Raw genomic sequence first — 14,611 nt, 5'->3', positions numbered from 1 at the left:
AAGGTACTTAGAAGACACTGTTCCCAATATGACTCACAAATTAAGAAAATATTTTTAGAAACTGTAAAGGGGAAAAAAAAAAACTGTAAAGGGGTATATTTGTTACAATTTAAAAATAAATTTACTCTCTATTCCTATTTGTCTGTACTTTTTGCTATCTGTTGTTTAATAGATATTTACCATGGGCGAACTTAATAAATTTAATAATATTAAGATAAAATATTTTAAGTATAAAAAGCCATGAACTTTTATGGCACATGCTTAAAGATAGTGATCATAAAAATTGTTTTCCACAGTTGTTTTCACAAAACACTGACTATACTAAAATTGGATATAAACAAGTCATTACCTTCAAATGCTGCTTTTCTAGATCTGACATTCTGAGTTGTGTCTCTAGGTCATTTATCTTCTCCTTTAGTTGATCGGCACCTGTCAGATAGTTATAAAAATACCTAGATTTCACATAGGAAGAAAACATGCAATATTTTTCATTCTTAGACTGGCTTATTTCCCTTAACATGATAATCTCTAGTTCTACTTCCCTACGAATAATGTTCTTGATAGCTGAATAAAACTCTGTTGTGAATATGTAGCACATTTTCTTTATCCATTTGTTGATGGACATCTAGACTGATTGCATAATTTGGCTATTGTGACTAGTGTCCCAGTATACATGAATGTGCAGGCATCTCTTTCTGTTGATTCAGTTAGAGAGCTACTAGGTATTCCAGACTAGTCATGAGACAATGCAGGAAGAGAATATTATGTATAGCATCTTCTAAAAGTTATTTAAATGTTCTCATCTTTAAATTGTGATTTAGAACTTCCAAAACAGGTTGTTTTTTGAGGCAGGGTAATCTCTAAAAATGTGAAAGGTATGTTTATCCTGTTCCCATAAGCCATAAGCAGTATGAGGGCTTGGGTTTAGAAAAATTAGACAGCTTGCCTAATGTCAACAGAAGTACTGATAAGCACACGCACCAAGTTGGCACTTATCAGAGATACATCTGTTCTACAGAGGTAAGTGTTAGTCACCAAAAGACATGGTAGCACTGTGGTTAAGAGCTTGGTATGGTGAACTGCTTTGATGTTTACAGAATTAAATTTTATCTTGCCCATGCCACTTCCTAGCTGCCATAATCATGAGGACAGGTTACTAATCTTTTTCTCACAAATAAAATGAAGACAATAGTACTCATCATGTAATTTTAACAATAAAGTAAAATTCTTATAAAGCCTTTAGCGTAGTGCTTGGCACAAGTCATATTATGGCTTTAATACAAAGCAGCACCAGGACCACATGGTAGCTCTACAAAGCACGTACAGATTACTTAGCTATAAAGTGGTATAATTCTGTAGGGTAGAACTTGACACTTTATCAAAGGATCAAAAGATGGCATGATTAGGTTAGGTTTATCATAGCTATGATACTAGAAACTTTGGAACTATATGCTTTATAAATGCCCATCAAAAGGTAAACTGCTCACTGGTATCCATAATGTACTATGGAATTTAATTTTTTTTTTTTTTACTTTATGTGTATGAGTGTTTTGCCTGCATTTATGTTAGTGCAGTACATGTGTGTAGTACTCACAGATACCAGACAGTGTCAGGTTCCTTGGAAATGGAATTATGGGTGTTAGCCACCATGCCATGTGGATGCCTAGAACTGAACCTAGATCCTCTGCAAGACCAACCAGTGCTTTTAACCACTGAGCCAACTCTCCAGCCCCACCATGGAATTACTAAAAACATGAATGATGTACGTATCTCAAGTCTAAGAGAAGCTGTTAAAGGCAATAAAATAAGCCAGAAATAATAATATGCATCCAGAAAAGTTACATGCAAATACATATACTTCAAATTGTCATCTTAAGTTCTAAAAATAACTCATCCTGATAGATTATACTTTTTTAGTTTTTAAAAGAGAAAAAAAGATTCAAAAGTGTTAAGTGACTTTCCTGAGGTTGTACCATTAAGAGATGTCCTATGCAGGGCTGAAGAGATGGCTCAGAGGTTAAGAACACTGACTGTTCTTGCAGAAGACCCGGGTTCGAATCCCAGCACCCACACAGCAGCTAACAACTGTCAGTAACTCCAGTTCCAGGGGATCTGACAGCCTCTTCTGTCCTCTGTGGGCATTGCATGACACAGGTGCACTTACCTACATGCAGGCATAACACTCATATACATAAAAAATAAATTTTTAAATTAAAATAAAAAAAGAGATGTCCCGTGCTAGGATTCAAACTCTGACTGGCCCCAAAGTCAGAGCTCCTTGCTGTAGTAGCACCCATTGCCTACATCATAGAGGATCCTATGAAAACAAGGATCCTTGTTGGACCTAAGGCAGGACATGTAGGATTATTAAATTTTTCACTGTGCTTGTTGCAGAAGCACTATGTGTTGATTGGGGGATGAGAAATACATTATGATATCTAAATTTGCAAATACATGTCTGCAAATAATGAAGTTCTATTTTATATTGTACACACACATATATAAAATCATCTTATATATAATCATGTATGATACAGGGGAATGACTAATGATAACTTCTGATGAATGGAAATAAAGAAATTTTTTATTTTATATTGGACAAAAATCATATTGTAGTATTTATAGTTTTAAAATTAATAGCATCATGAACAGTCAGTAACATTTAGAAGTAAATGTTCATAGGGACTGAAAGGATCTATACTTAGAAATTGGAAGGAAAAGGATTAGTATTTATTGCTTGGTAATATACCATGATTAAATCTATAACACCTAGAAAGAACACAAGAAGAAAACCTTAATTTACTTAGTAGTATAAGCAACTCAGAGTTAAATGGGAATATTTTCATAGCACAGAGATCATAGCTCTAAAACATCATATTAGGGATTTGATATAGGAAGATGATCAAAAATGTGAATATACAAAAAAGGCAAGCTCTAAATTAAAAACTTTGGACAGCTAACAGGTTTTTTAAAATACATTACCAGGTACAGTGCTTTCAGCTTCACTTTGGTCCTTGCTTGCTTCTATCTGATGGATTAATTCTGCCTTTTCTTTAACCAGCTGATTATTGGCTAATCTAGAATACAATGATAGCATATTTAAAAACATAAACAATGGGCACTGCTCTGTAAAATACATAGCCATTTCATACAAAATAGTGATGTGTAGTACTCAAAATATGTAACATTTACCAAGGTAAACACAGCTAGTTATGGGGGTGCTTGCTGGTAGGTAGATCATCAAGGTAAATATTCTCTAGGCTATAATGCTGCCAATTCCTGAACACCACAGAATGAAAGTATTCTTATTTTTCTTAATATCTGACCTCATGTCATTTTTAAGAGTTTTCCTACAAAAAGTACCCAATAAAAGTAGGCTGCAGAAACTTCTAGAAGTATAGAATTACTTTTCTCTTTCATTAGTAATTGCTTCTAGGATGCTGAGATTTAATGTCTTCTCTGCTGTTAAGAAATTTTCAATTAAATTCCAATCTGGAAACATGGGGGTTAGGTTTCCTCATTCTTCTGTGTCTAGATAGTGACTGCATTAAAAGGATGAACTAATAACTAACCAATTGTGAAAAGCTCTAGTCTTTAGCTGTAGCAGACCTGCTTGTATAAAGTAATACATTTTTTTTACTTTTAAAAATATTTTTTTATTTTGTGTATGAGTTTACTGCCTGCATGTGTGTAGTACACCCTTATTGCACAGTGCCCATGGAGATCAGAAGAGAATGTCAGATTCTCCTGGAACTGGAGTTACAGATGGTTGTTTGCCACCATGTGTGCTGGGAATCGTACCCGGGTTTTCTACAAGAGCAGTCAGTGCTCTTAACCGCAGAGCCAAGTAATACATTTTTAAAAGAAAGAAAACAAAAGGGCTGGCAAAATGGTTCAGTGGGTAAGGGTGTTTGCTGCAAAGCCTAACACCTCAGCTCAGTCCCCAGAAGGAGAGAAGCAGCTCCTACAAGCTGTCCTCTGACCCCTACCTGTAAATCATGGCAGACAAACACCACCCCCCAACACAAAAATAAAAATGTTAAAAAATCATTTTAAAAAGTACTTAAATGAGTATATAACATACCTAAGGACTTGAAGCTCCCGTAAAAGCCCTTGCTGTGTCTCCGCACCTTCAGAAACACGTTTGAGGATCTCAATCTTTGAGCATGATGAAAAATTAAAAGATAAAAGTTTAGTGAGGAAATAGGTTTTCAAGAGACAAGTTTTTTAAAAGTATAATACTAAGATTTGGATTTTCAGAAGCATGAAGTAATCACATTTGCCGTAATCTACTCATTTAGTCAAGCCAGGCAGGTCCTAGTAGAGGGACTATGGTAGAGTGAAACATCTAGAATCCCTACAGGACCATTACATTTTTACTGAGGGAAGACAAGCAGTGATACTGTAATATGATGGGATGGGATGTGATGGCGCCAGATGTATAGAAAGGGCTATCATGAAAAAGAATCCAGGGCAGGGCAGATAGGCATTTTGGTATAGAGTCAGGATTAGTGGAGGTCTTTCTGAGGAACCTCCATTTAAGCAGAGATATGAAGTTCTGAGAATATGAAGATATGAGAATATTAGGTGAATAGTGTTCTAAACAAAGGAGGGAAGTATACAGATTTGAAGCTTAAATGAGTTTGGTTTGTGCAAAGGTTTGAAGGGTTAATGTGGTAAAACACTGAATGATAAGCAAACTGGCAGAACATGCTGTGTCAGACCACTGACACAGATATAGAAGAGCTATTCCAAAGTTTCATCTAGGGTGATGGAGAACCATTAGAAAATTCTTTTTTGTATATTATGTATGCAATTTATTTTGATCATACTCATACCCTTACTCATTCTTATCCACATTACACTCCCACTGAATCCCTTTTTTTTTTCTTTTTTAACTTTTTATTGAATTTCTTTTGTGTATTTCATACGGAACATCTCAAACAATCTTAATCATCTTTATAACCCCGTCCCCACTGGAACCCTCCCATACCCTCCCCCCCCCGCCATCACTGGAGCCCATATACTCTGTCATCTCTGTTAAGACCCACTGAGTTGTCAGTGTCCCCAACCATTCCCCAGTGCAAGTCCATCCACTGAGTCCAGTCAGCCTATCTAGAGTCCCTTGTTTTAGGAAGACCAGCTCTTCATCTAGCAGCAATCAGTTGCCAGGATTCCTTCAGGTAAGACTGGGGTCTGCTGTTCATTTTCCCAGATCTACGCTGGGTTATTGTCTGTTTGAGTTTGCGTATGATCTGTGTATGCTGATACCATTGCCATAGAATCATATGAGCTTAGAACTGCTATAATTTGCTGCTTTACAGGATTATTTGACAACTGCGTGAATAGACTAGTGATGGGGGAAGGTGAAATGATGCAAACGAAAGTCAAGAGACTAGTTAGGAAATCACTGCAGTCATTCAGATGAGATAATGGCTTCCACAAGCATGTAGTGGTAGAGACACCAAGTCAGGTGTAGAGACAGATAATGAAATAGGATAATCCAGTTTTAAGTAAGTGGATAATAGGGGCACCCATTTCAGTGGATGAGTCTCCTAGAGAGAAACTCAAGAGCTCATTTTTTTCTTCACCTTCAGACAATTCAACAACTGAATTATCTGAAGATATACTGCATTATTTTGTCATTTAAAGAAAAAGTATTACATGCCTGTTGTTCAAGGCCTTCGGTATATTGCTTAGCTTTCTGTTCTTTCTCTGTTGCTTCTCTTACAAGCTGTTTAAGGTCAGTAATACTTTGATTCTTTCTGGTAATATCAGCTTCTAATTCTTTCAACTTGGTTTCATACATTCTAAAAATATAAAGAAAAATTATTATATATACTTTCTCATGAATTTAAAAATCAATTTAAATTATTACAGTAAACTATGCATGAATATATTGTAGTATTTTAGTCAAACCTTAGCTACCTATTTATTTAGCACTAAAAATGGCAGCAAAAGATAACTACCCCTAATTAAAAGATGAATTAACTCGAATAGAAGACGTGCTCCTTAGAGTATGAAGATGAAGACTGAATTTGGCAAATGTGAAGATCTTAAATTGATATCCGATTTCAGATATAAGAAAATATGAAATTTATCAGAATATGAAATCTTCCTCAATTCTCTTCCCTAACCCAGGAGATGTCTAGGTAGAAAAAGCCCAAAGGGACACTGCAGAAATGGGGAAAAAGTTATTCAAGTACTTTGTAACCATGATGGAAATAATCAGCAGCTTAAAAAAAAAATCTATACTTCAAAAGAAATCTTCAAAAATTTGAGCCAAATAGTTTAAGAGGCACATCATACTTAATGACATATTTACCATATTCAAACTTGTTCAAAGGAAAATAATAAGCAATGTCTTCTAGGTAAATTAAAAGGATAGTATTGTTTTAGAAAAAAAACAAACCATCTAACAAGGACAATATAAGGAAGGAAAGTTATGAAGACATAAATTCATTCAAACAGCTTTGGACAAATGTTAAGATTAGAAGGGAGTGTGAACTTGCAAAGACTAATAACCAAAGATCTATCAAGGATTAATGTGATTACCAGAAGCTCATTCCTTCATTGCATCCATTTCTGTTCAAAATCCAGACAAGACCAAAGAAAGACATTCTTGATGTCATTACCTATCTAAAATGGCCCACACATCACCCTGGATTATCCTAGCAGGCAGTTTGGGTGATACACTAAGCAGATGGAAGGCCAAGGAGGTAAGATCATGAATTTGAGATCAGCCCTGGGTAAATAGCAAGACTGTCTTTAAAACAAAACAAGTTTCCACTTGGACTTATGTCATCTTCATGATGGTTTGCTGAGGGTGTTGTCTATGTGCAGTTCTCAGATTAAAAATTCACAAATGATTTAAAATGTAATAAAGTCATCTTCAATTATGGTTGTGGCATCATCAACCCACAACTGTCTTAAATCTGAATAGTCTTTTCATATTAATAATCTCTTGTAGCCAAAACTATAGAAAAAGGACAGGGCTAATCATCTCCGTGGATAAAAATAACTTGAGCCCACAGAGGGATGTAATTTAGGCAAGAAGGGATATAATTTAGGCAAGAAGCTGAAGTTGCAGCTATAGACAAAGAGCACATCAGCCCTGGCTCATGGCGGACAGCAGCTTCATGATGCACACCTAGCTTCTGGACATTAGCACAACTTCAGCACCTCTCTGTTCTGTAGGAGTCAAAGACAACTCGCTAACCATTTAAAGAAGAAAGAGTTTTGGTACTGTTAGGTCAGAATGAAAATAGGATATTAATAAACAACCAAACTGTTCATCAGGAAATTAGTTATTCAAAATAGGGTCAAGGTGATGATGCTAGAATTAGAACTGATTAGACTTTGTAGAAGTTTGAAACTATGCAATCCTACCTTGTAACCACAATTGACTTCCAGCTCTTGCTGTCAGCACCTTCCAGCTGTGGCCCTCTACTTTCTGCAAACTGCAATCTCTTACCAGTCTCTTCTAGCTGAACTGCCATCTTCTCATTTAGTATCTCTAAATTGTTCTTAGCTATCCGCAGTTTCTCTGAAGCTTCAGTTTCCTATCATTAAAAAATAATATGACAAACATAATACCATTCTCATAGATATTTTTAAAATTATCACTACAAGTTACAACATAAAAAAAAAACAGCATGGAGCTATAAATGTGGGTTAAAAATGCAAAAAGTGTTTGTTTTCCTCTAAAACAGCAATCTGTTCATAGAAATAAGAACAAAAGATCATGTAAATGAAATCAGAGAAGTGTGTTTATAAGAATTTTACTCTAGTGGTTAGGTTACTTTGAATTTCTTTTTTTTCCCTCAGCAAGATGTTAGAATAATGAAATAGTTAATCTTCCCACAGTTTAAAAGATGCTTTGTTTTGATTCTGAAATATTTAAATGAGACTTCTTTATTAACATAAGCAATGTGTAAGGGACATATTTTCATTGTTAGACATCCATATTCAAGGCAGTATCACTCTTGCGTCACAATACATTCGAGTTACAATTCTAAACAGCTTATAAGATAATAATTTCAATTTAATCACTAGGTAATGGATATTAGAAATAATACTTATTTGTCAGGAGCAAGGACTATATTTTGCCATTTAAACATAAAGGAATCCTAGTGTGTCACAAAATGGTTATGTCCCTTGCTCTATAAATTGGGCACTGCTCTAAGTCATGTGCATAAATATTAACTCACTTAAACTTCACATATATATATTTATTCCTCTCTTCTTTTTTGAGATAGACTCCCTATATAACACAGGCTAGCCACTCCTGCTTCCAGCTTCTGGAAACTGGGATTAAGCATGTAACACTATGCTAGGTATACTTATTTTATTACTTCCAATTTCGATATGAGTAACTTGTTAAGCAGTATGGTATAATTCCCATGACCAAATGCAACAGAACTAAGAACTGAATCCAGAATAAGCAATTTCTACATTATACCACTCCGGTTCTAAATTTACTAATTTGTTTTTTAATTAGCCATGTCCCTCATGATGAAAGCACATATTGATGGCAGACATAAAAGTACAATTCCCAAATTCTCTTAATATCTACTTTGAACAGACACGGGCATTGAGCTGCTACTTTCAATTTTACCACATACCACTTAATGAAGATCAAAGTAATCAGTCATAAAGTCTTACTTTCTTAAGTTCTTTACGAAGCCTTTCGTTTTCAGCAACTATTTTCTCTGTGCCTTTGTTCTTGGATTCATACTGCATACTCAACTGATGTCCACAGTGAGCTTTGAGTTTTTCCAATTCAGCCTGGTAATTAATAAAGCTATATATTATGAAATCAGAATATCAATAAATGATGATCATTTAAATTCACAAAACTCATTTCAAAGTAATTTTAGAAACCATATTCAATATGTTTAGAATTTAAAAAGTCTTCACAAATACCTGTTAGCTAGACAGGAAGTTCCCTTCCAACCTAACTATACATTAAAATAAACTTAGGATTTAAAAGAAATACATGAAAACCTATGGAATCCCTACTTTACACTCAAATCTGTCACAAGGGTAGATCTTGGGCATCCTGTATGTTTAAAAATAAACACAGGTAATTATTCTGTATCACTAGAGAAAGAAAAATCAATCTTGAAACCGTAAGATCAACTGGAGCCACTATTAATCTACCCAAGAAATTTGTTCTGATTATATCAAACATGACTATATCCATTAAAGCCATTTTATCAGTGTGAGTATATTTAAAATTTCCCTTAAAGTTAAGGAAAATTAAAGGAGTAAAATATACATGTAAAAATGATCACACTGAAAGCAAGGTGTGATGTCACATACCTTTGATCCCAGAACTTAGGAGGCAGAGGCAGGCATATCTTGAGTTTGAGGCCAGTCTAGTCTACATAGCAAAGTTCCAGGCTAGCCCAGGTAACATAGCAAAAGCATTGCTCAAAACAAAATGAAAGTCACATAAAATAGTACCTTTAACCTTTCATTCTCTTCTTCAATATTAGCCATTTTCTCACTGGTCAGTGTTCCTGATGCTTTTTTCAGCTGTTCATTTTCTCTCTGGACTTTTTCAACTACTTTTTTCATTAACCCAATGGTTTTTTCTAGTTCTGGAATTGTCTTTCCACTTCTACCAGACTACAAGAGAATATGCAAATTTTTCAAATCAAATATTTTGGAGAAGATGAACAGGTAGGTCTATTCCTATACTCATTTATAGCTGCTAATATCTGACCCTAAATTTGTGTTAATTTAATACATCTATATAGCAGTCTGGGAGACATGATTATAATTCCCATTCTACACACAAGAAAGCCAGGATTTAAAAGTACTTGATATTCCTTAAATCATACGGTTACCAAAAAACCTGCCCAAATGCCCCAGCTGCGATGTCTGATCCAAATGTATAAATCAAAATAATTTCATGTAACCATTGTCCTTTCCACTATATCAGAATGTTCTTTACATAAAATAAAATCACAAAAGTGAAACTGTGTCTTTAAACAGCTCATGCTAATGATTAATCCTTATAAAGGCAATTTTCACTAATAGCCATTGCTTAGATACTTGAAATGAAAAACCTTGTATAAAGATATCAACAGAGATAATTAACTAAAAAGTTAATAATTTTCAACAATGGAGTAAAATAATGTGCTTCATTCAATTTTTAATTCTGTGAAATGAATAATTCTAAAATTTTTATATAAAATGTCAATATAGAATTTCATTATTAAATAGAAAAGGTCAAAATAACAAGCATTTTCTTTCTCATTTCTTCTTTAATAAAACAAAATCATATCTATTTGTATATTTTCACTTTTGAAAGAAATTCTAAATATTTTTCTATTAATAATCTCTCACAAAATTCATTATGTTGTAGTCTTACTAATGAGTGAAATATTGTATTATTGAGTGCTTTCATTTATGCCACTGAGCAACACATGGAGGCCTACATTTTTGGCCTCCTAAAGAAATATACTCACCCCTCTAACCTGACCAAGTTTCCGCTCAACTTCTGTTTTTCCTTTCTTAAGAAATTCGCACATTTCCTTCAGATCTCTTACTTGATTCTGAAAGATAAATGAAAATGCATAGCAGTATGACATACGCATACTATAGCCACTAAAAATGAAAGTAAAAAATATTCCCAACTAAAAATCTTGACTAGATAACCAAATTTAACTGGGACTTTAAGAGAGATTTTGAAATAAGTATATGTTAAATTAGTTAAAGACTATTGTACATGTAAACACTTAATACACATCCCATACCACTGCCTTAATACATCACAGAAATTGGGCTTACAGCCATGCAAGGTGGTACACGCCTTTAAGTCCCAGCACTCTGGAGGCAGAAGCAGGAGGATCTCTGTGAGATGGCCTGGTTTACATAGTGAGTTCCAGGCCAACTGGGGCTACAGAAAGGCCAAAACAAATTTTGGCTTAGAACTCTGATTTTACTGTCCCATAATGTGCATACATAGATACTTCTGGTACACAAAAAAGAGAGCTGAAAGGATTGCACTGGTAAGTCACAATGAGAAGTATGATGCTTAATTATACAAATCATCCCCAGAGGAGCTCACAGCATGCTAACATGCTTGATTGGAAAATAGAACTGAAACGAATAGCCAAGAGAAAAATGATTCTCATAAGTAGAGTAAGATAAAATCAAAGATAAAAAGTTATTGACATCAGAATTAAGTATACATTTAAGAAACACTTATATTGGTCCTGGATAGATGGCTCAGCAAGGACCTGGGTTTGATTCCCAAAACCCATATGGTGGCTAACTCCAGTTCTAGGGAATACTATGCCCTCTTCTGACCTCTGTGGGCATTGAACAATACAGGTACACTTACACTTAAATACATTAAGGAAATACACTCACACATATAAAATAAAAATAATTAAAAAAAGCATTTTCAGTTGTCAAAATTGCCAATGAGCAGAAGAAATATCCTCCTATGTCAGGACATTTGAACTTGATACTTCTGTTGTCTGGAATTCTGCCTTAGTATTTCTATGGCCTACTTCCTTATTTCTCTACCAGCTCTTAAAAGCAAGCCCTCTGTCATTACTGTACTTTAAATCATACCCTTCTCCTCCCCTTTATACCAAACAGTAACTTGTTTGCTTATTTATTGGCAGTCTCCCCTTCTGGAAGTTAATACGTTTTATTAGCACTTGGATTTTAATGACTGTAATACCTCAACACCTAAAAGAGTGTTTGATACAGAGTAGATACTCAATAAACAATTGTTAAATGAGGAAATGGATAAAATAAAGCATCACAGTACGATATTATGACTATGCATCTTAGAAACTAATGTAAGTAAAGGTAACTGGCAGGCAAGACTCAGGCGATAATCAAGAACATTCCATTTACCTTTAGTCTTGGTAAATCTTTATTGGCTTGTTCTAGCTGGAACTTCAGCTCAATGTTTTCTGATGACAGTTTCAAGTTTTCCTTCTGAAGTTCCTGCTCTTTTTGACGTCGATCATCTGACTCTATTTCTGTAGTCTTCCAGAAAATGAAATTTAGAATATATTTAAAGTTTAATAAGATCCACAAAGACATACAGAGTAAGGACACACTGTCAGAAGGGAACCTTCTCAAAAGAATACAAAAAAAATTGTAAGCTCTAAAGAGAACCAAAATGATATGTTAGGATATAAAATTTGTAGAAAAGGGGCTGGAGAGATAGCTTAGTGGTTAAGAACACTGTACTTGCAGAAGACCAGGGTTCAAATCCCAGCACCCACACTGCAGCTAACAACTGTCCATAACTTCAGTTCCAGGGGATCCAACAGACTCTTCTGTTCTCTGTGGGCACTGCACAATATGGGTGCACTTACCTACATGCAGGCAATACATGCATACACATAAAATGAAAATAGTATCTTTAAAAAACTTATAGAAAAGATTTATATAATTTAATTAAAACAGAAAGCAAAGTATAGCTTAATCACCTGTATATACAATGCATTCACATATACTCCCATAATGTTGTAAGTATACTAGTTTTGTTAATAAAAGTTATTTGTTTTTAATATTTTATTCTTTCTATTTTACATGTATGAGTGTATTGCCTGCATGTGTGTAAGTGTAGCCATGTTGTGCAATGCCCTCAGAGGTCAGAAGAGGGCATCTGATTGCCCTGGAACTGGAGTTTCAGATAGTTGTTAGCTGCCATGTGGATGTTGGGAATCAAACCCCAATCCTCTGCAAAAGCAAGGCATATCCTTAACCGCTGAGCCATCTCTGCTGCCACAGGTTATCTAATGTTGTGGACTGAACTGTCTCTGTCCACTCCCTAATCTCTAAGGTAAGAATTCATAATTCCCATTATCTCAGAATGTGAACTTATTTGCTGATAGTCTTTGCAGAAGTAATCAAGTTAAAAGGCGATCACGAGGGTAAACCCTAACCGAGGAGGAAAGGAAGACTGGTTGCTATGAAAGGAAGAAATTTGAACACAGAGACATGCATTGTGGGAAGATGATATTAAAAGATTTTATTTACACTATACTTTTTTTTTTTTGAGCCAGGGTCTCACTATGTAGCGCTCATTGGCCTAAGAAAAATCTGCTTGTCCCTGCATTCCAAATGTGAGGATTTAAAGGCATGCACCACCATGCCTGGTCCTACACTATACTTTTAGGTAAAGAAACATATACACACATTTTCTTAGATTAACTGTAGAGAAAAGTACCATCTAAAAGCAAGATTTATCCTTTTCCTCAAAGTCTTCAGAATGAATCAACCGTATATCATCTTGCCTTTGGGCACCTAAATTTGAGAACCGTGAGACAAATTTCTGCTGTTTAGGCCACCATATCTGTAGTACAACTGTCCTTCATTTGTCAGTGGACAGTGGTTCCAGAACATCTTCCCAACCTCTGAAGATAGCAAAATCTGTAGGTGTTCAAGTCCCTTAAGTAAAATGGCATGTGTGTATATATATAACCTAAGTTTATTTTCCATATACATTAAATACAAGATTAATGTATTAATGATGAACTCTTATCTTTTTAAGTTTTTCTTAACTTGCCGACAAAACCAGCCCTTCAGAGAGAGTTCTGGAAGCAATACAAAGAGCTGAAGAAAGGAACGACTATGACCAAGGAGTTTCAGAAAGAAATTCAATGAAGGTATAACTGTGGAAAAGTACAGCTATATCAAGAATATAAACAGAAATAAAAAATAAAAAAAATTCAATACTCATCTTTCATTAATAACTTTAAATATTAGTGGACTGAACTCCCCAGTCAAAAGACACAGACTAGGTGAATGGATTAAGAAACAAAACCCATCTTTTTGTTGTCTGCAAGAAACTCATCTCACTTTCAAGGACAGACACTATCTTAAAGTGAAAGGATGGAAAAAAATACACCAAGCAAATGATACTAAGAAAAAAGCAGGCGTAACAATTCTACTGTCTGACAAAATAACTTTAAACTAAAACTAAACAGAAGAGATAAAGAGGGCCACTTCATTCTGATCAAAGAAGCAATAAATCAAGAAGATATTACAATCATGAACATATATTCACCAAACTCTGGGGCAACCAATTTCATAAAAACAATACTACAGGCAGGACGTTAAGACCCAGATTAATCCCAACTCATTAATAGTAGGGGACTTCAATGCCCCACTGTCTCCATTAGATACATCAACAGGGCAGAGTTAACAGAGAGACATCTGAATTAAAAAATACCATATATCAAATGGACTTAACAGATATCTACCAAGTATTCCACCCAAGCATCAAAGGGCATACTTTCTACTCAGCAACACATGGAACCCTCTCCACAATCGACCATATACTGGGGCATAAAACCTCAACAAATACAAAAAGATTGAAATAATTCCATGCATTCTATTAGACCAAAATGCAATAATGCTTAAAATCAACACCGGAAGAAGTCCTAGTCACCACATGAACAAATGGAGATTAAACAACACACTCCTGAATGATGAATGGGTTAAAAGAGAAATTAAGAAACAAATAAAAGTATTCCTGGAACTAAATGAAAAGGACAATACAACACAACCAAACCTCTGGGACACCTGAAAGTGGTCCTTAGAGGGCAGGTTATAGCTCTAAGTGCCC

General features: G+C 34.9%; 1 protein-coding gene across 1 annotated transcript in view; it reads right to left on the bottom strand.

The window, feature by feature from the left end:
• The window catches only part of Cep290 (centrosomal protein 290), a 106,805-nt gene that overhangs the window by 1,621 nt on the left and 90,573 nt on the right, over positions 1–14,611 (bottom strand). Inside the window, exons 44-52 of the mRNA XM_029558973.1 lie at positions 11,884–12,018; positions 10,479–10,565; positions 9,469–9,633; positions 8,665–8,787; positions 7,390–7,562; positions 5,669–5,810; positions 4,085–4,158; positions 2,983–3,077; positions 350–429 (exon numbers count right to left, since the gene is read on the bottom strand). Of these exons, the coding sequence (XP_029414833.1) occupies positions 350–429; positions 2,983–3,077; positions 4,085–4,158; positions 5,669–5,810; positions 7,390–7,562; positions 8,665–8,787; positions 9,469–9,633; positions 10,479–10,565; positions 11,884–12,018 (1,074 nt within the window). The remainder of the gene's footprint in view (positions 1–349; positions 430–2,982; positions 3,078–4,084; positions 4,159–5,668; positions 5,811–7,389; positions 7,563–8,664; positions 8,788–9,468; positions 9,634–10,478; positions 10,566–11,883; positions 12,019–14,611) is intronic.

Source organism: Nannospalax galili, unplaced genomic scaffold (assembly GCF_000622305.1).
Source record: "Nannospalax galili isolate Female #2095 unplaced genomic scaffold, S.galili_v1.0 scaffold191, whole genome shotgun sequence".
NCBI classification, from domain to species: Eukaryota; Metazoa; Chordata; class Mammalia; order Rodentia; family Spalacidae; genus Nannospalax; species Nannospalax galili.
Note: the sequence above shows the minus strand (reverse complement) of the source record. Positions and strands in the feature narration are given on the sequence as shown.